The sequence below is a fragment of the Leuciscus leuciscus genome (genome assembly GCF_965113295.1).
Source record: "Leuciscus leuciscus genome assembly, chromosome: 1".
In the NCBI taxonomy this organism is placed as follows: domain Eukaryota; kingdom Metazoa; phylum Chordata; class Actinopteri; order Cypriniformes; family Leuciscidae; genus Leuciscus; species Leuciscus leuciscus.
Genome location: NC_138725.1, coordinates 16,957,821 through 16,979,825, shown reverse-complemented (window position 1 = coordinate 16,979,825; position 22,005 = coordinate 16,957,821). Strand labels below are relative to the sequence as shown.

Here is a 22,005-nt window from a genome sequence, read left to right as displayed (position 1 = left end):
TACTCTTATTAACAACATGTACTCTTTATTTGCATTGTTTCTACCTTAAATTAATACTCTGTATAAATGAATGCATTGTTAGCTAACTGCGTGATTTGCGTATACCAGGGAACGACAACTGGCGGCCCGCGGGCCAAAACTGGCCCGCCAGCAATATTTTCTGGCCCGCCGGATTATTTTGGAAGTCCTAAATGCTGCACAAAACTCTTCCACTACTTGAGAAAAGCCGTAGTCGCGCGGCGATTTCACCGCCACATACTGTGTGAAACACCCATAGGGAATCATGCGGCGCGGGATTACATTTTAAAGTAGCCTATAACTGTGCGTTCACACTGGAGGCGAATAGCGCGTCAAATTCGCGCCTGCCGCGTCTAGTTATACGCTTGACCACTTTGTGTCCATTCGCACGTCAAAAGACGGTAGCGGTCAGAACTCTGGTGTACTTTGGACGGAGCGGGCGGTCTGACTGACAATAGCCCACTCCCGACATCTTTTGACAGCGTATCCGCACTTAATTCTGACCACCTGTACACCTAGCTCTGAGGAGCTGTTTGGTACTGAAACCATTGTCAGTCAACAACATTCTTTTTTTGCAAGGATGTTTGAAATAGTTCGGCAGAAAATAGCCTACTTCATTTGTCAGAAGGGCAATATGATTTTTGTTTATGTTGCTTAGAAATTTGAGTGATAGGCTTTGTCCTATTTAATTTATGTTAGGCTATTTATATTTAATAATTTTTTTTCTGTGGAATTTTTTTTTCTCTGCTGACAGTACAATGTTAAAATAGCCTAATATTTATATTGACACGAACACAATTTTTGTATAGCATTTATTATAGGCTACTTAATCTCATTCTTGCCGTTAGAGACATTTGAATGTGAGATTATGGAAACGAGATCTAAATTTTGCGGAACCGTCAGGTCGGGAAATAAAGCGGGTGAACACCGAGTGTATTTTAAGCGGTTGCTGAATAGAACCTTGTGGGAGCGGGACAGAAAAAAAACAGTCCCGCGCAGAACTCCTTAAACCTTAGGTGTGTATGTGTGTGTCCCGAATAAATATTAATAAAAAAAAAAGGAATAAAGTTCAAAAGTCGGACTGTAAGCGAATGAGTATGATTGCTATTCACACCTTTATTAAAATGGCTGTAATCTGTTACCACAATAGTACTTGATCTGTTTAAAATGATTTCCTTGATATATGCCTACGGTGTTAAATTAAAAATCAAAATTAAAATTTGTCTAATCCAGTAATACATTTTTTCTATTTTTGATCTGAGCACAATCAGAAAATCAGAAAACCCATTGTTATTCGTTTTTTTCATTTTAGTTCAGGAAATAAATAATGGAAAAACAAGTCGTTTTTATTTTTGGTTTTAATTTGAAAAAACGATTGATGATGAATGATCCACGGACGGTGACGGACCCATCATATTCCGCGATTATAGGCCTATATAAAAGTATTTAATTTGTATCCATAGGCCTACTCTGTGTAGCTGGCCCGCCATCTACTGGCTAAAAAAAATATTGGCCCGCGGCCAAAGTTACTTGCCGACCCCTGGCGTATACATTTCTGAAATATATAACTTAGACACAGCCACCTCTGATAACAGATCACTAAGTTTTAATGTAGACACATGCATGTTCTGTAAAGCTGCTTTAAAATCATATGTATTGTGAAAAGAACTATAAAAAAAAAAAGAAAAAGCAAGTTGAAAACGGACACTGAGAATGATATAACCAAATTTGAATAAGTTAAAATGAATCACTTAAATTTAGCACTTGTAATCTCACCAATAAGTCACAGAGAAAACATTTTCATGACTTTTAATTTGTAAAAAAAGACTTTAATTCCCGAACTGATTCTTATAAGCCTCACCTATCGCTGTTACCAGAAAAGCCTTTACCCAGCATGGGCCAATCCTTGGATTGTGCTCTGTACCTCATACACAACTATTATATACTGCTAGAGAGGACTGCGACTGCAACAGTAAAACAAGTGAGATTCCAAATAAGAGACAAACGTGAAATGAAAAGTGAAGATCAAAGTTTTAATCTCATTAAAATTTTGCGAAAATGACCAATATTGCTGGCGGCGCCTGACAACTTTTTCAGTGACATGGAAAGATCTAAGACTGCCAAAAAAAGATTGTAACAGCTTGAGAGACATCTAGTCCAGTCAATAGGAAAATCCCCCTCTCCGGATCTACACTGCAGATATGACACGTGTAAAGATATGCTAAACTGATATCGTCTATATCAGGTCATAGGTTTATGATCTATACTGCATCCAGCCACCAGAGGGCGATCAAAATTTGGCCTCACTTTTTCAGGACATGTGCAGCATGATTTTTCTGAACAGACAAATCGCATGTGAAAATCAGACTGAACTCTCTTGTTGGTGTGAACATAAGTTAATAGATACCAATCAACCGACAAAATCTCCTGTCGCTCAACATGGCTGTTAGCAAACTAACTTAGAACTACTTACTGTGATCTCAGACTGCGGTGATGTGGTTTCTCCACTGCATTGATTTTCATGTGTCGCTTCAGGTGACTATTATAATAGAAACTCTTTCCACACTGATCACACGTGTGCAGCTTCTCCCCAGTGTGGATTCTCTCATGTGTTTTCAGACTTATTAAATGATTGAATCTCTTGTCACAGTGTGAACACTTGTAAGGTTTTTCTCCAGTGTGGATCCTCTCATGTGTTTTCAGATATGATGATCGACTGAATCTCTTGTCACAGTGTGAACACTTGTAAGGTTTTTCTCCAGTGTGAATTCTCTGGTGCAGTTTTAAATTGCCCGCTGTAGTAAAAGTCTTCTCACACTCAAAGCACATGTACTCTCTCACACCAGTGTGGATTTTCTGATGTACTTTTAAATTGCACAGCACTGAAAAACTCTTTCCACACACAGAACATGAATGCGGCTTCTCCTTCGTATGAACTGCCAGGTGTTTCTTCAAGTCTGATGCCCTAAGAAATGTTTTTCCACATTGATCACATCTGAACGGCTTCACTCCGGTGTGGGTCATCATGTGTCGCTCAAGATGTTGTTTGTTTGTGAAACTCTTCCCACACTGATCACATGTGAACGGTCTCTCTCCGGTATGAATTCTCATGTGAATCTCAAAATATTGTTTGTGTGTGTAACTCTTTCCACACTGAGTGCAGGTTGTAGATTTCTTGGCTCTTCTTTTCTTTAAAAATGTCTGTTCTTTGAGCGACTCAAAGGTTTTTCTCCAGGTTTGACATGATGTTCCTCCTTCACTTCACTCAGTTCTTCACTCTCCTCCTTCACTTCACTCGGTTCTTCACTCTCCTCCTTCATTTCACTCAGTTCTTCACTCTCCTCCTTCACTTCCATCAGGTCTGAAATGAAAGAAAAAAAAAAGTGTAATTTCATTTTCAGTACATCAAAATAATTCAAAGAGAGAAATATGAAGTGAAAGGACATAAAAATTAGCCCGATGTGATAGAAGAAGGTAGACTAATTTTAAATGCAAGGTCCACCCAAATGGCCCAACGTCTGAATCTAATGGTGTGGAAGAAGGTTTACTGCATGCTTTGACTTTTCGGTGTGCAAAGTAATTTAAGTCCAATAAGGTATTTATGACTCTATTTTTCACATCCTTAAATTTAGGTTGTAGGTTGGCTTTAGGTTGTAAAGCCAATCATTTGAGTAAACATTTGATTATTCTGTTTAACTCTTTATATTTTACTCGTTCGTTCAGAGGTTAAAGGGATAGTTCACCCAAAAATGAAAATTCTGTGGTCATTTACTCTCCCTCATGTTGTTCCAAACCTGTATGACTTTCTATCTTCTGCTGAACACAAAAGAAGATATTTTAAAGAAGGTTGGTAATTAAACAGTTGCTGGTCCCCATTGACTTCCATAGTATTTTATTTTTTTTTCTAATATGGAAGTCAGTGGGGTCCATCAGTCGTTTGGTTACCGACTTTCTTCAAAATATCTTCCTTTGTGTTCAGCAGAAGAAAGAAAGTCATACAGGTTTGGAACAACTTGAGGGAGAGTAAATGATCACAGAATTTTCATTTTTGGGTGAACTATCCCTTTAATGTCACTTAGAGTTTCCCACCGGCCATTAACGCGGATCTCACGGTCACAAACTCATCAGTCTGATTATTAGTCAGAGGTTAGGGTAGCTCGATTATGGCAAAAATCATAATCATGATTATTTTGGTCAATATTGAAAACACGGTTGTTTAACACGATTATTGGTGGGTGATATGATCAAAGCCTTATTTCATAATATGGATCATTTTAAATGTCAGTGAAATTTTTACAATGATTGATACATCAGCAAAAACTAGTGGTCGACCGATATTGGTTTTGTGATGGCCGATGCCGATATCTTGGAGAGCAGGGTGGCTGATTGCCGATATATATATACTGCATGATGGGAAGACAAGAAAATAATCTCAATCCATTATCTCAGTTTCTACACACAGTGCAGTGCTTATTTATCAACTCTGTTACCAAAGTTATTGTAAGAATAGTAATCTATATAACTGTATACATTTCTATCAATAACTTCTATAATTTATGAGAAAAACTACTTTATTAGTAACAATAAAAAAAAAAATAAAAAAAACTTTTGCTTAAATTATGATTACAATCCAGTCAGCCATTCTGGAAAAGTTATTTTACTTGACAGTTTGCTGTTTACTGCTTAAATGTTTGTTTTTTTGTGTGTGTTTTTTTTTTTTTACACGTTGTAAACTATATTGAAAAATGTCCTACATTTTGGTGACATGGTTGCAAAAAAATGTCAAACCAGATATATAATACGTGTAAAAGAAAGGAGCTAATTTGAACTGATTTTTAGTTTGACCTGATGTTGACAATCAATATGAAAGTTTCTCAAACCTCCCTTTACTGACCTTTTGTTGAAAATCTGTACCATTTCATAGTTGAAGTGTTTATCTAAAAGTGATGAAGTGCTTGAATGTTTCTAACATGAATGTTCTTCAGCATCATGAATGAATGGAGAATAAACACCAACCTCTTTGTTCTTCAGGATCTTCAGTGTGTTTCATTCTGCAGGGTTCTGGATCACTCATGTTCTCACTGTCCTCTTTAATAAACTCAGTCTTTGCAGATTTCAGCTCTTCCTGATGCTCTGATGCTCGTCTTCACTTGTAGCTGATGGGAATTTACAGTATTTATTGGAGAATTACAGTGGGAGGAGCTTCACTGACCATGTGACTGATGTGGGAGGAGCTGATCTGCCAAAATCAAAAATATATATCAGTTACTGAGTTTGTTTTTATACTAATTGACACTTCTAAGCATTTATGTCTATCTATCATAAATTACGGTAACTGATGCTCATTCAACTGGAGTCTGTCACTTCTTTAAAAATCCCTCTTGAAGTCTTGAAAATACATTTTATTATCCAAGTAACAAAGCCAAGCGCTTTATATATATGTGTGTTTTAAGCAGTGAACATGAGACTAAGGGCTTCACCATATTTGAGCATTTCCATCCCTGAAATAGGCAGCCGGAAGTGTTGTACGTATAACCAGCAGGATAGCAGTGATGTGTGAACTGAATTTGGTGTGTTACAGTGAAGTTATTGAATATTTTTCATAGTTTGATCAAATGTGCTTTTGCATATTTGATACTAAGTGTTGTAGTATGACCAGACGGAGGCCAATGATGTCTAAACTGAATTTGGTGACACTACAGTGTTTAACATTGAAGTTAACGACTATTTTTGGGTTTTGCACTTTGCAGACTTTCCTTAAGGACGTGTCTCTCCGCTGCTCATAGAGATAATTTGGAAATAGCTGGCATTTGTGTTTGAACAAAGTTTAGCTCAAGAGTTATTGATCCGGGAAGTTCAGATCTGTGAATATATTGCCAACTTTACTGAACTCCATGAACGGCGCATTGTTAACGTACGGATCTCTGAAACACTGCCAGCGGGACATTAAACAGGACGTGTTTGTCCGAGCTCACAACAGGTGTTGGAGGGAACGCAAATATCTTTGCGAAGGAACGTAAAAGTTTTGAGAGGGAATGCAAAGGTTTTTACCTTTTTTTCCCTCCCATGCCAAATATTTTACACCATGTCTCTGTATAAATGAGCTTTAAGTGGCCATTCACAGGAGATCTGAAGACATCAGCATAATAAATTAGGTGAAAACAGGAACTATTGTCATGAAATAAAGAGTGTTTTCAGCAGATCTGTTAATATTAATGAACCTCAGACTATCACAACTCATTCAACAAGCCATTCAGGATCATCAGCAGATCATCTCACTTTATTCTGAGTGTTTGCTGTTAGAAACACATTATTTGAGTCAGGATACATGATAAAAGCCTGTAAAACTGCTCCATTGAAAGACAATACTGTAATTTCTCACAAAATGACATGGATAAAACATCAATGATACAAAAACATGAATGACACTCAGGTAAATAACTACACCATTATATGTCCATATGAATCTAAACATTGTTTGATTTTCTCAAAGCTGCATTAATTGCAATAAATTTATTAGATCATCATTAGATCAGTTCTCATTAAAGGGTTCATATTAAGTGTAAGAGGTTCAACCAGGCGCTAAAGTTATAAAGTCCGTGATAGGTGCTCTTGGGGTAGGGAAAAAATCCAAAGAAACGAAAAACAGGTCCCAGGCACTCAGTCAAATTTTCAATGAGGAGAAGGATAAAGTTAAAAAGCCTTTATTTAGTATGGCTTAAGTCATTTAAAAAATACATGAGCCAACATGTTTCGACCAACAAGTGGTCTTCTTCAGGGCAAAGTAACACAGAGAATGTAAATGACACCAAATTATAAGTTAAGTCCCACCCATAATCTGAGAAAATTCAATGAACCTAATAAGGCAATCAGGTCTACAGGATAGGGAAACCAACATAATGAGCAACACAGCAGGTGAAAATAACAAAGAAACAATAAAGAAAAATATGTCCAAAGAAATCTCCCTCAATGTAGGTTATCTGGAGAGGAAAATAAGAGAAATATCATGTATTAAACATAAACAAAAAAATAAGTACAAGGCAAAACCAACATACGGGCATAGAAAACATATCATAAAAAACACTTAAACTCTATGTCCTCGTTCGGACCTGGATATCGAAGCGCATCCAGCTGATGGATCCAAAATGACTCGCGCTGGTTGAGTCTATGGATCCTATCACCACCTCTATCCAAAGGTCTCACATGCTCCAAGACCTCTATTTTTAGTAGGGAATCTTTCTTGTTGTGCATATGTAAGAAGTGTTGGGCCATCTGATAGTCGGGGCTACTGATACGAATAGCATATTTATGCTCCGCCAAACGATCACGTAGACGTCTTTTAGTGCGACCTACCCTGGGCGACCCATTATCTCGAGTAATGGTACACTTACTGAACCAGCATCCAAGTTTGTTCATTTTTTTATTAAGCCTTTTGTTAGGACTCTTCCTTCTTTCATTGAGGATACTGTGGATGTCTTAAACAGTTTATCTAATTTAGGTAATGTTGGGTCCCAATATTTAATTAGCATGGATGTTGAGTCTTTATATACCAACATTGACCACGAGGAGGGTCTACACGCCTTGAAACACTTTATTTCTGATAGAAATGACACCGGACCTCCTTCTCATTTTATTGTACAATTCACTGAGTTTATTATTCGCAACAATGTTTTTTGTGTTTATTGACAAGCTGTACAAACAGAAGATTGGTGTTCCAATGGGTTGTTGTTTCTCACCCAATTATGCTTGTCTGTATTTAGGGTTATGGGAGAAGTTGCATGTCCTTAACTCGGTTAATCCTTCTTATCATTGTATAACATGGTATGGTCGCTACATTGATGATTTATTATTTATTTCTAAGGGTACTGACACTCAGGTTCATGAGTTTCACCAATACCTTAATTCCATAAATAGGAATATTAAAATTGTCTTTAGAATACTCCAAAACCAGTATTGATTTTTTAGACCTAACCATTTCTATTGATCCAGAAGGGAAGTTACACACCACAATTTTCAGAAAAAAGACCTCCAGAAACACCATCCTTAGGGCTGACTCTTTTCATCCTCCATATCTCATTGATAATGTACCTTTCTGTCACGTGTCTGTTCTGTCTTGTGCTGCACATGGGTGTTTGTTGTTTTGTGCCATGTGCTCTCCTGTCTATTGTCTAGCCCCTCCCATCTTGTTATCTGATTATTGGTTAATTTGTCCCACCTGTCTGTCTCGTTACCCTCCTTTGTTGTTCCCCTATTTAGCCTCCTTGTGTTTGTAGTCTTGTGCTGGTTCGTTGTCCGAGTTACCTGTCTTTGATGTTCCTGTCTGTTGATTATCTGAGTTCTGAGTTTTCTGTATTTTTGTCTGTGTTTGTTAATTAAATCTCCTCTGCACTTGAATCCTAGTCTCTCGCTCACTCCCCCGTGACAGAACGAACCAGCCAAAATGTGGATTCAGCGGAGCGAGATTTTTTCTTCAGAGGAGGAGAAGGGAAATTCCATTTCCCTATTTGAATATTTCTCCAGATGTGTTCAGAGGACTTTGGAGGAGGAGAGCACCATGTCAGACGGTGATCAGATCGGAGGAGGTGGTCTGGTGGTCCGGAGACGGAGGAGGAGAAGGAAGACCTCCTCTGTGACTATTCCGGTGGTCTCAGTTCCGGTGGTCCCAGTTCCAGTGGCCCCGAGTCCGGTGGTCCCAATTCCGGTGGTCTCAAGACACAGGAGGAGGAGAAGGGTTCCCTCCATAATTGTTCCGGTGGTCCCAGTTCCGGTGGTGCCTGCCGAGCCTGTGTCTTCGGACAAGATGGCCGCCGCCGAGTCTGTTCACGTCACGTCTGTCGAGCCTGTGTCCTCTGTCAAGATGGCCGCCGTCGAGCCTGTGTCTGTTCCTGAGCCTGAGCCGGTGGTGTCTGTTCCTGAGCCTGAGCCGGTGGTGTCTGTTCCTGAGCCTGAGCCGGTGGTGTCTGTTACTGTTCCTGAGCCGGTGGTGTCTGTTACTGTTCCTGAGCCGGTGGTGTCTGTTCCTGTTCCTGAGCCGGTGGTGTCTGTTCCTGAGCCGGAGCCAGTGTCTGTGTCTGTGTCTTTGTCTGTTCCTGAACCGGAGCTTGTGGTGCCAGTTCCAGTGCCTGAGCCTGTGGTGCCAGTTCCAGTGCCTGAGCCGGTGGTGCCAGTTCCAGTGCCTGAGCCGGTGGTGCCACTTCCAGTGCCTGAGCCGGTGGTGCCAGTTCCAGTTCCAGTGCCTGAGCCGGTGGTGCCGGTTCCAGTGCCTGAGCCTGTGGTGCCGGTTCCAGTGCCTGAGCCTGTGGTGCCGGTTCCAGTGCCTGAGCCGGTGGTGCCGGTTCCAGTGCCTGAGCCGGTGGTGCCAGTTCCAGTGCCTGAGCCGGTGGTTCCAGTTCCTGAGCCGTTGGCGTCTGTTCCAGTTCCTGCGCCGTGGCCGCCCGAGGGAAAGTCTCCGCCGGTGGTTCCAGTTCCTGAGCCGTTGGCGTCTGTTCCAGTTCCTGCGCCGTGGCCGCCCGAGGGAAAGTCTCCGCCCTGGCCGCCCGAGGGAAAGTCTCCGCCCTGGCCGCCCGAGGGAAAGTCTCCGCCCTGGCCGCCCGAGGGAAAGTCTCCGCCCTGGCCGCCCGAGGGAAAGTCTCCGCCCTGGCCGCCCGAGGGAAAGTCTCCGCCCCGGCCGCCGGATGGACTGTTCGCTTCGCCCCGGCCGCCCGATGTACTGCTTGTTTCGCCCCGGCCACCAGATGGACCGTTTGCTTCGCCCTGTTCCCCCGATGTACTGTCTGTGTCACCCTGGCCCCTTTGAGTCTGTTACCCCCTGTTTCTGTTTCCCTTCTTGGACCTGGCCCCCCGTCCCTCCTGTCCCTCCCGTCCCGCCCTGGTCTGTCCCTCCCGTCCCTAGTGGAGCGTCTGGTAGCCGCTCCTTAAGGAGGGGGTAATGTCACGTGTCTGTTCTGTCTTGTGCTGCACATGGGTGTTTGTTGTTTTGTGCCATGTGCTCTCCTGTCTATTGTCTAGCCCCTCCCATCTTGTTATCTGATTATTGGTTAATTTGTCCCACCTGTCTGTCTCGTTACCCTCCTTTGTTGTGCCCCTATTTAGCCTCCTTGTGTTTGTAGTCTTGTGCTGGTTCGTTGTCCGAGTTACCTGTCTTTGATGTTCCTGTCTGTTGATTATCTGAGTTCTGAGTTTTCTGTATTTTTGTCTGTGTTTGTTAATTAAATCTCCTCTGCACTTGAATCCTAGTCTCTCGCTCACTCCCCCGTGACACCTTTCGGCCAATTCCAGCGGTTACGCCGCATATGTGACGATAATGTTGATTTTGAAAAACAGGCAGATATTATGTCAGAACGTTTTATTAAAAGAGCCTACAAACCAGATATCGTCGCTCATGCACGTTCCAGAGCTCAATCCCTGTACCGTTCTGATACCTTGATTAAGAAGGGACGTAAGACAGATACTCAATCCCGCTCCTTTTTTGTCACACAATATAGTAGGGAGGCTAGACAGATAAAACGGATAATTCAGGATAACTGGGCCATTATTTATTCTTATCCTGCCCTCCAACAGGTCTTTCCTCAACTGCCTTTGTTTTCTTACAGAAGGGCCCCGACTCTTCAAGATAAGTTGGTACATAGTTATCTTCCCCCTGAGAAGAAGGAAAGTTGGCTTAAGAGACCTATTGGGTTATACTGTTGTATGAACTGCCCCCATTGTAGTAATATCATTCCCTCGAAAACTTTTGTGGATTTTAAATCTAATAGAACATTCAAGATAAAAGATTTTATAAACTGTAACACTACATTTATTATTTACCATTTATCTTGCCCATGTAAGAATGTGTTTTATGTAGGTCACACTAAAAGACGTCTACGTGATTGTTTGGCGGAGCATAAATATGCTATTCGTATCAGTAGCCCCGACTATCAGATGGCCCAACACTTCTTACATATGCACAACAAGAATGATTCCCTACTAAAAATAGAGGTCTTGGAGCATGTGAGACCTTTGGATAGAGGTGGTGATAGGATCCGTAGAGTCAACCAGCGCGAGTCATTTTGGATCCATCAGCTGGATGCGCTTCGATATCCAGGTCTGAACGAGGACATAGAGTTGATATGTTTTCTATGCCTGTATGTTGGTTTTGCCTTGTACTTATTTTTTTTATTTTTTTTATGTTTAATACATGATATTTATCTTATTTTCCTCTCCAGATAACCTACATTGAGGGAGATTTCTTTGGAGATATTTTTCTTTATTGTTTCTTTGTTATTTTCACCTGCGGTGTTGCTCATTATGTTGGTTCCCCCTATCCTGTAGACCTGATTGCCTTATTAGGTTCATTGAATTTTCTCAGATTATGGGTGGGACTTAACTTATAATTTGGTGTCATTTACATTCTCTGTGTTACTTTGCCCTGAAGAAGACCACTTGTTGGTTGAAACATGTTGGCTCTTGTATTTTTTAAATGACTTAAGCCATACTAAATAAAGGCTTTTTAACTTTATCCTTCTCCTCATTGAAAATTTGACTGAGTGCCTGGGACCTGTTTTTCGTTTCTTTGGTTAATATTAAGTATTTAACTTAATCTGCCATATATAAATGTCAACAGAGATAAGGTAAAAAATGAAAAATGGCAACACATTGATTCCCATCAATTCCCCTCACAGATCTCAAACTTTAACTCTTGACTTGACACTCAGTAACAGTTCTCACTCCAAATATCGAGACAATCACACAAACAAACACGAAATCGCTCAGGTCTGAATGAACTCAACATATTCTCCTCATGCTCGCTGCTGCTGCACTAAATGTTTATTTCAGAAGGAAGACGCCAGAAAAGATGCACAAGTATCGCTGTGATCGATGAAAACAATACAGAAATGAGTCTGTCGCTTAAACAAACTGTATAAAGTGTGTGTGATAGTTGTGTAAACATGAGAAATACCGTGAAATACTCTCTCCTCACCTCAGAAGACGCATCGCTGTAACTCAATGACGGAAGAGATGGCACGAGCGGTGACGTCATCGGCCACCAAAGGTTGATGGTCAAAGACCATAGACAGTATATAAACTGGACACAGCGACCCCATAGGTTTCAACGGAGAAAAGTGAAGTCAATTAGAAGCACTCACTTCCTAATGGCTAAAAGTACTGCGCAGACTCAAACTGAGCTTGACGACGTGGATGTGACGTGAGCAACCCGTCTGTCTTCTAGTAGCTGTGCCAAGAGAAATCTGAATCATTCCCTTCCGAAACTTGCAGAGACGGAGAGTGTGAGTAGGAGCTTTCCATGAGCTAGGAGCAGGAGAAACTTTATGACTCTCTATGGGCTTCTCCCTTGACTTTATCGGACTTTATGCCTCCACATCCCCCCGATTGACTGCGAGCTTCTCCTCCTGTCCATACGGTAATCTCTCTACTGTGCGACAGAGACTCGCGTGGTTATGATGCAATCGTTAGCCTTTTTTTACAAAACTGCTTCTACGGGGCCATAACGTAAGATACAAGGTAATGGAGCCTTTTATACATTGTCGTGTTTCTTTAGAAATAAACAATGGACAAATAGAGTCTTTAAACGCCTCAGATGTAAAGTTAATAATACCACACAATATGATAATTATTTGGATGATTGAGAACCACTACAGATATTACATTGTAATCTTAGTTATTGTAGTCTCTTCATTTCATAAGAGCCAAGAATTACTGTCAAGCTCACTAACAACTCAATGATAAACATTAATGTGTATGCTTTTTCTTGCTTTCTAGGTAAACTGGATGCTGCTGCATGGGGAATTCAAGAGTTGGAGCTTCAGGTTGTGTCACTAGAACTTGAAATCCAGCAGCTGACAGTTAAAGGACAATTCTGGTGAAAAATGAACCTAGGGGTAATTAACACATGGTTACCGAGTCGATCGTTCCCTGGGATGCGTTTTCATGATAATCGAATGTAAAGAGTTTTATCTCTAAAAACAGATTAGCTCATAACATTAGTATATGGGGCATACATTACGCGTTTACAGGCTGGAGTCATCTTGGAAAACACTCTCGGCTAGTCGAGTCACGAACGCCGTGCTACGTTAGATTTCACAAACGTCATTTCTATCGACCAACTCACTTAGCACGGCATTTGTGACTCGACTAGTCGAGACTGTTTTCCAAGATGGTTCCTGCCTGTATACGCGTAATGTACCGTCTTTATAAAGTATCTTCTTATTAAACTGTCTGTACACTTACAAAGTTCTCAATGCTTCGGATTGCATGTAGGGACCCTCATTATGCTACCGTGTTAGTGTGAGGCTATTTTGAGCCTTGTTAGTGGTATTAACTAGCAATTTACTTTTACTTATTCTATGCCCCATATACTAGTGTTATAAGCTAATCTGTTTATAGAGATAAAACTCTTTAGATTCGATTATCATGAAAACGCATCCCAGGGAACGATCGACTCGGTAACCATGTATTAATTACCCCTAGGTTCATTTTTCACTGGAATTGTCCTTTAAGCAGCAGCAGCCTCTGATTTTCAAGTTCTGTCACAGATGAGGACTTTCGTTACTACACTAGGTTCAGCTCAAAGGAGGTCTTCACTGTGTTTTGGGAGTCAGTTTACCCTTCTGCTTCAAGGCTTTTGTACTGGTCCATGGCACAGCGAACAGCACAAGAGACACCTAGCCCTCAGCGAAAACTTCCGCTCATTAACTAACTGTTCATGTTTCTCTGTCGTGTTGCAGCTGGGCTTCAGGAGAAAACCTTGTCATCCATCTTCGAGGTCAGCTTGTCTACGGTTAGTCGCATCATCCTAACATGGACAAGCTACCTTTACCAGGTTTCTGGCTCGCTACCATTGTGGATGACGCGAGAGCAAGTACAGGCCACAATGCCTGACAAGTTCAAGCTCTACTGCCCTCAGGTGAGAGTGATAATAGACTGCACCGAGATCTGTTGTGAAACAGCATCTTCCCTCTTACTACAGTCTGAAACATTTTCCAACTATAAAAACCACACCACCTTTAAAGGTCTAATTGGCATTGTCCCATGTGGGGTTATCACATTTGTATCTAAATTGTACACAGGCTCCATCTCCGATATAGAAATAACTCGCCAATCACAGATCTTGCAGTTACTTCAACCAGAAGATAGAGTAATGGCTGACAAGGGGTTCCAAATTGAGAAGATGCTGTCACAGGTGGGGGCAACCCTCATCATCCCTCCACTGAAAACATTGAATCAGCTCAGCACAGAGGACACCTACAAAACACAGGCTATGTCACATGCCTGTCTTGTCTCGTGTAGCACATGTGGTGTTTGTGTTCCTGTCACTGTTTTGACCCCACCCTCCTTGTTATCTCATTATTGGTTTAATTTGCCCCACCTGTTGTTCCTCATCACCTGCCTGATTTGTCCCTTTTATAAGTTCCTTTGTGTTTGCAGTCTGTGTCGGATCGTTATCTTGTACACGTCTCCTGTTCTCCCGTGACCCCTTTTGGTATGTTCGTTTTTGAAGTTGTTGTTTTGTATTTAGTTATGTTTTCCCCCTCGTGGGTTTTGTTTTGTGTTTAGTGTTTCTTTTGTAATAAATATCTTTTTCCCTTTGCATTTGAGTTCTCCCTTTGTTTTCTGTAATTAACGTGACAGAACGATCCGACCATGTCAAGGACTCAGCAAAGGGTCTCTTCCCCAGCCACCGAGCGGGAGAGGAGGCAAAGTTTTGAGGGGACCCGGTTGGTCATATTTCGCGGGACCCGTGGAGGCCGCAGTAGAGGAGGTGGGCGAGAGGAATTTCAAGACCACTCTCCACTCTGGCCCCTCCTCGACCCAGTTCCGGTGGTCCCAGTTCCGGTGGTTCCGAAACGGAGGAGGAGAGGAAAGAACCCCTCCGTGGCTATGTCGGTGGTCCCTGTTCCAGCGATCCTGAGTCCGGTGGTCCCTGTTCCGGTGGTCCCTGTTCCGGTGGTCCCTGTTCCGGTGGTCCCTGTTCCGGTGGCCCCGAGTCTAGTGGCCCAACCCGAGACTGTTCACGTTCCGTCTGCCCAGTCAGAGACTGTTCAGGTCACATCTGCCCAGCCAGAGATGGTTCAAGCAACATCTGCCCAGTCGGAGACAGATCGGGAGATGCCCATTCTCATGGCCGGGGGGGCACTGATCGGCTATTTAGAGCGTTTAGCTCGGATCCTGGAGACGCCCTTCAAACCTTCAGTGTCTGTTCCTGAGCCGGAGCCAGTGTCTGTTCCTGAGCCGGAGCCAGTGTCTGTTCCTGAGCCGGAGCCAGTGTCTGTTCCTGAGCCGGAGCCAGTGTCTGTTCCTGAGCCGGAGCCAGTGTCTGTTCCTGAGCCGGAGCCAGTGTCTGTTCCTGAGCCGGAGCCGGAGCCAGTGCCTGTGTCTGTGTCTGTTCCAGTTCCTGAGCCGGAGCCAGTGCCTGTGTCTGTGTCTGTTCCAGTTCCTGAGCCGGAGCCAGTGCCTGTGCCTGTGTCTGTGTCTGTTCCAGTTCCTGAGCCGGAGCCAGTGCCTGTGTCTGTTCCAGTTCCTGAGCCGGAGCCAGTGCCTGTGCCTGTGTCTGTTCCAGTTCCTGAGCCGGAGCCAGTGCCTGTGTCTGTTCCAGTTCCTGAGCCTGTGTCTGTTTCTGAGCCGGAGCTGTCTGTTCCTGAGCCCTCAGTGACCGCGACACTGGCCATTATGGCCACAGCCATGTGGTGTGTGTGGGCTATGCACACACTTGGACCGGTGGTGTCTGTTCCTGGGCCGGTGGTGTCTGTTCCTGAACCGGTGGTGCTAGTTCCCGAGCCGGTGGTGCCAGTTCCAGTGCCCGAGCCGGTGGTGTCTGTTCCAGTGCCCGAGCCGGTGGTGCCAGTTCCAGTGCCCGAGCCAGTTCCAGTGCCCGAGCCGGTGGTGCCAGTTCCAGTGCCCGAGCTGGTGGTGGGAGTTCCAGTGCCCAAGCCGGTGGTGCCAGTTCCAGTGCCCGAGCCGGTGGTGCCAGTTCCAGTGTCCGAGCCAGTTCCAGTGCCCGAGCCGGTGGTGCCAGTTCCTGAGCCGGAGCCGTCTGTTCCTGAGCCCTCAGTGACCGCGACACTGGCCATTATGGCCACAGCCATGTGGTGTGTGTGGGCTATGCACACACTTGGACCGGTGGTGTCTGTTCCTGGGCCGGTGGTGTCTGTTCCTGAACCGGTGGTGCTAGTTCCCGAGCCGGTGGTGCCAGTTCCAGTGCCCGAGCCGGTGGTGTCTGTTCCAGTGCCCGAGCCGGTGGTGCCAGTTCCAGTGCCCGAGCCAGTTCCAGTGCCCGAGCCGGTGGTGCCAGTTCCAGTGCCCGAGCTGGTGGTGGGAGTTCCAGTGCCCAAGCCGGTGGTGCCAGTTCCAGTGCCCGAGCCGGTGGTGCCAGTTCCAGTGTCCGAGCCAGTTCCAGTGCCCGAGCCGGTGGTGCCAGTTCCTGAGCCGGAGCCGTCTGTTCCTGAGCCCTCAGTGACCGCAACACTGGCCATTATGGCCACAGTCATGTGGTGTGTGTGGGCTATGCACACACTTGGACCGGTGGTGTCTGTTCCTGGGCCGGTGGTGTCTGTTCCTGGGCCGGTGGTGTCTGTTCCTGGGCCGGTGGTGTCTGTTCCCGAACCGGTGGTGCCAGTTCCCGAGCCGGTGGTGTCTGTTCCAGTGCCTGAGCCGGTGGTGCCAGTTCCAGTGCCCGAGCCAGTTCCAGTGCCCGAGCCGGTGGTGCCAGTTCCAGTGCCCGAGCTGGTGGTGCCAGTTCCAGTGCCCGAGCCGGTGGTGCCAGTTCCAGTGCCCGAGCCGGTGGTGCCAGTTCCAGTGCCCGAGCCGGTGATGTCTGTTCCTGAGCCGGTGCCTGTTCCCTGGCCGCCCGAGGGAGAGTCTCCGCCCTGGCCGCCCGAGGGAAGGTCTCCGCCCTGGCCGCCCGAGGGAAGGTCTCCGCCCTGGCCGCCCGAGGGAAGGTCTCCGCCCTGGCCGCCCGAGGGAAGGTCTCCGCCCTGGCCGCCCGAGGGAAGGTCTCCGCCCTGGCCGCCCGAGGGAAGGTCTCCGCCCTGGCCGCCCGAGGGAGAGTCTGCTCCGCCCTGGCCGCCCGATGGACTCTCTGCTCCGCCCTGGCCGCCCGAGGGAATTGAAAGAAGGTCTCCGCCCTGGCCGCCCGAGGGAATGTCTGCTCCGCCCTGGCCGCCCGAGGGAGAGTCTGCTCCGCCCTGGCCGCCCGATGGACTCTCTGCTCCGCCCTGGCCGCCCGATGGACTCTCAGCTCCGCCCTGGCCTCCCGAACTGTCCATTTTTCCTGTCCCACCCTGGTCTGTCTTTCCTGTCCCTCCCGTCCCGCCCTGGTCTGTCCCTCCCGTCCCGCCCTGGTCTGTCCCTCCCGTCCCGCCCTGGTCTGTCCCTCCCGTCCCGCCCTGGTCTGTCCCTCCCGTCCCGCCCTGGTCTGTCCCTCCCGTCCCGCCCTGGTCTGTCCCTCCCGTCCCTAGTGGAGCGTCTGGTAGCCGCTCCTTAAGGAGGGGGTAATGTCACATGCCTGTCTTGTCTCGTGTAGCACATGTGGTGTTTGTGTTCCTGTCACTGTTTTGACCCCACCCTCCTTGTTATCTCATTATTGGTTTAATTTGCCCCACCTGTTGTTCCTCATCACCTGCCTGATTTGTCCCTTTTATAAGTTCCTTTGTGTTTGCAGTCTGTGTCGGATCGTTGTCTTGTACACGTCTCCTGTTCTCCCGTGACCCCTTTTGGTATGTTCGTTTTTGAAGTTGTTGTTTTGTATTTAGTTATGTTTTCCCCCTCGTGGGTTTTGTTTTGTGTTTAGTGTTTCTTTTGTAATAAATATCTTTTTCCCTTTGCATTTGAGTTCTCCCTTTGTTTTCTGTAATTAACGTGACAGGCTATTGCCCACCTGAGAATTTCAGTTGAGAGGGCGATACGCAGGGTGAAGGAGTACCACATTTGGGATGGGATTGTTCCTCTTTCTATGGCAGGTTCAGTCAATCAGCTGTGGGCCATCTGTTGCCTACTCTCAAACTATCAGGGACCTCTTGATATCAAAGGGGACAAACCCGTCTGAAGTGTTTCCTTTCTTGGGTGAGACCAATTCTTCAGTTCATTTAGCTGTTTGACACTGTGTAGATATACTGTAAATACAAGTGCTATGTAATATATTTTTTTATTTGTTACATTTTCTATATTTTGTATGAACGTAGGGGTTAGTATATTTTCATGGTTATTAATAAACAATGTTGTGAAGCATTCTGTAAAAAGTTTATCCAGAGCAAAATGCATTTACACCTTAACCATTAAAAGAACAATAATATTTTTTAAACTTGCCAATTTTTTATTTACATATTTGGTAATAGCATATGACTTAGACAGACTTTATTGTCATCCAACTGCACATTTTACAATATACAGTTGAGCGAAATAAAAAAAGACAATATAAATATAAGTATGAACAATATAAAAATATATGCAATTTAAAATTAACTATTATGAAACAATTATGACTAGTACAAATAGCTATAGCAGCAGGATGTATTGCAGTAAAAAAGACAGATAAATGGACAATATAACATTAAAATGACTTAGTGCAAATAGGGTTCATAGTTACCATGTAAGTGACTCGTGTCATATGTATGGGGGAGAGGGTTTATTGGGAGTTTAGCAGTCTTATGGCATGGGGGATGAAACTTTTGTAGAATCTGGATGTTCTGCATTTGAAGCTGCTAAACCTCTTTAGGCCAGAGGGCAGCCGGGAGAACAGTCCATGATTGGGGTGGAAGGGGTCCTTTGAAATTGTCAGTTTTTGGCCCATTACTTTTTATTTTGTTCATTACTGACCTCTGCGAAGTGTCTAAAGTATTACAGTTTTTTTATGTTGGCCGATGATACCAACATTTTTTATTCTGGAAATAAACGGTCAGAAATTACAGAAAATATAAGTTCAGAAATGGGAAAAGTTAAGAAATGGTTTGACAAAAACAAATTATGTATTAGTGTGTTCTCTGTAGCCTGTCTTGTTGATAATCCTTAATGTTTTTTTCTGTAACAAAAACAGAGGTTTTGTGTTACTAGGGTATGCATTACCCCAGACTTCTGTGCAGTATCCAAAATATGGGAGTATTAGGGAATTGTACAACATATGCAACGAATAATAGTCTAAAACATCTTTAACTTTATACAAGACCCCAATACTTTTACAAACTTTACTCTTAATATAAACAATGTGATCTTTCCAATTCAATTCATCATCCAAAATAACACCTACAAATTTTAACTCATTAACTCTTTCAATATCAGTTCCTTCAATTGCTATTCTTACATTTTCATTCTTTTTACAATTACCAAAAATCATGTATTTTGTTTTCTCCCAAATTTAAACAGTTTATTTGTAAATTCTGCACTTCTAAAATTCAAAGATATGGTTGATTTGAAGATTTTGATTTTTATGTAGAAAGCTAAGCAGAGAGTTCTGCCTGTGGTTTTACAAAATTGATTTACTATTGTATCAGAGGAAGATGGAATAAAAGGCAATATCATTTTCAACCACATTCATAAAGCAGCTGTTTTTTAGTTGTTGTTTTTTTATGTGCACAAATAAGCGACAGGTACCATAAGATTTTCTTCTTCCTGTTCCTTTTTTTTTCGTTCATGCATGTTATGAATGAATAAACATTTATGTATGACTTGTGCAATAAATAAATAAATGATGTCTCATTGTATTCTGGTTCATGGCATGATTTATTGGCGTGGCACCAAATACTGTTCATAACGACAAAACATCTATAAACATCAACATAATCACACACAAATAAAAAATAACTTATCTTTATTCCAGCTGCTCTCTTTCTGCTGGTTGTGTAAAGCTGTGGTGAGATGGAGATCATTTCAGTTTATTTTGTCAAAACTGTGTTTAAAGTTCATAGTAATTGTTATGGCTTCATGAAGCCTCATGGTGTGAATGAAACATCAAACTGACTAGAACAAACTCTTTGAAATGTATATATGATACTGGATATCAAGGGTGAAACTGTTAATAATGTAGACAGACAACAATCTCATTCAATGTCAGTCATGTGTGGGTTAAATATAATTTATTAGGAATTTAAAAGTATATTGAGAAAATTAAAACATGGAAAGCTCAATAAGCAAACAATGCTTCACAATTTTCAGAAATAAAATTATTCTTGATTCAAACAGAATCAACAGAAAATAAAAATGGACAATACAATTTTGATAAAATGAGTAAAGAGTTTAATCAATAATTACATGAAGCAAATACAAACATTAAGTAAAAGTGAAGGAAAATGAGACAGATCTCTCTCTTTACTGACTTATAAGAGCCAAAGCATCTCAAGAGAAGAAGAGAAGAGAAGTTTCCAGTTTCAAAGATACATGAAAGTATATCTTGAGTTTGCATGGAAGAGTAGAAGTGGAAGAGAAACTAGATGTTCTGGTGAAAAACAATGAAGAACGAGTTAAACATTATCAGATTCATATCTCTCTTAGGGGCTGTTTACACCTGGCCACTTCATGCGTTTTCTCAGATCGGATAGCTATCTGATTTATCAAAACGATTCCATTTACACCTGGTCACATAAATGTGTTTTTGCGAAACGGATTTAAATCCGATCTTCAATTCCCGCGTTATATGCAGATTTAATGGAGCGCACATCACCGAAAGCAACAGATATGAGCTGCATTTTATTGATCATCAGCTAAAATTTCAAAAATCAAAGACCGCAATAAGAGAGACTGACAACAACCTTGGAAGATCATTTTGTTTCTTTACTTTTAATGATGATTGTGTGATAAGCGTCTGCGACTTTCCCTTTGATTTGCGATAGTTCACACGTTGGCTTGATGAAAAGATGCTCAGCTGCTCATCTGCAGTGATGCGTGTTGCAGTAGCATCATCATATCTGGCCATAACATGACATGTAACCTATAACACGCTCTCACATGTTTATTTTTATAGCATTTTTGGGAGGAGTACAATTTACATATGTGGTTTCAACAACCAGATGCATTTACACTTGTCCAGTTTAGACAGGAATGCGGTCCAGATCTCCTCCTGAAGTGGTTTGAGTGCGATTGGATTCAAATCTGCCACAAATGCGTTTCGGAGGGCACTTACACCTGGTCTTTTCACGGATAGCTATCCGATCTGAGAAAACGCATGAAGTGGCCAGGTGTAAACAGCCCCTTAAAAGTGTTATGGCCTTCTTCTCTAGTGTGAATTTTCTGGCACTCTTTCAGCTCATCTTCTGTAGTAAAGGACTTCAGCACTGAAACACACACCGCCGTCTTTTCTGGTGTAATATTATTAATGAATCTTCTCCTTTGTGTGAATCTTCAGGTGTTTATTCAGGACTGACGCCCAATGAAACCGTTTACTGCACTGATCACAGTTAAATGGTCTTTCTCCAGTGTGAACTCTCATGTGAAGCTTAAGAGATGATTTGTGTCTGAAACTAGTTCTGCAGTGAACACACATGTGTGGCTTTTCTCCAGTGTGGATCCTCTCATGTATTTTCAGATGTGATGAGTGACTGAATCTCTTGTCACAGTGTGAACACTTGTAAGGTTTCTCTCCAGTGTGGATCCTTTCATGTGTTTTCAGACCTGTTAAATTATTAAATCTTGTGTCACAGTGTGAACAATTGTAAGGCTTTTCTCCAGTGTGGATCCTCTCGTGTGTTTTCAAACTTTCTGATCGACTGAATCTCTTGTCGCAGTGTGAACACTTGTAAGGTTTTTCTCCAGTGTGAATTCTCTGGTGCAGTTTTAAATTGTTCGCTGTAGTAAAAGTCTTCTTACACTCAAAGCACACGTACTCTCTCACACCAGTGTGTATTTTCTGATGTCTTTGTAAATTTTGCAGCAGTGAAAAACTCTTTCCACACACAGAACATGAATGCGGCTTCTCCTTCATATGAACTGCCAGGTGTGTCTTCAGGTCTGATGCACTAAAAAAAGTTTTGCCGCATTGATCACATGTGAACGACTTCTCTCCGG

The 22,005-nt window shown here is 43.2% G+C and overlaps 1 protein-coding gene and 1 long non-coding RNA gene across 2 annotated transcripts; one reads left to right on the top strand and one right to left on the bottom strand.

Annotated features, from left to right (window-relative positions):
* Positions 1 to 1,054: 1,054 nt before the first annotated feature.
* On the bottom strand, positions 1,055 to 1,366 carry LOC309503889. Its single transcript, XR_014207922.1, has 2 exons — positions 1,210 to 1,366; positions 1,055 to 1,099 (listed from the first exon to the last, which is right to left on the bottom strand). It is a non-coding gene; the product is annotated as an uncharacterized lncRNA (long non-coding RNA).
* A 13,147-nt stretch (positions 1,367 to 14,513) lies between these two features.
* Positions 14,514 to 17,720, top strand: LOC309508948 (uncharacterized protein; the record flags this gene model as incomplete). The annotated part of the gene is made up of 3 exons (XM_082183509.1): positions 14,514 to 15,381; positions 15,643 to 15,827; positions 17,675 to 17,720. The coding sequence occupies exons 1-3, from the start codon at positions 14,659 to 14,661 to the stop codon at positions 17,718 to 17,720; spliced, it is 954 nt and encodes a 317-aa protein (XP_082039635.1). The 5' UTR covers positions 14,514 to 14,658.
* Between the last annotated feature and the right edge of the window lie 4,285 nt (positions 17,721 to 22,005).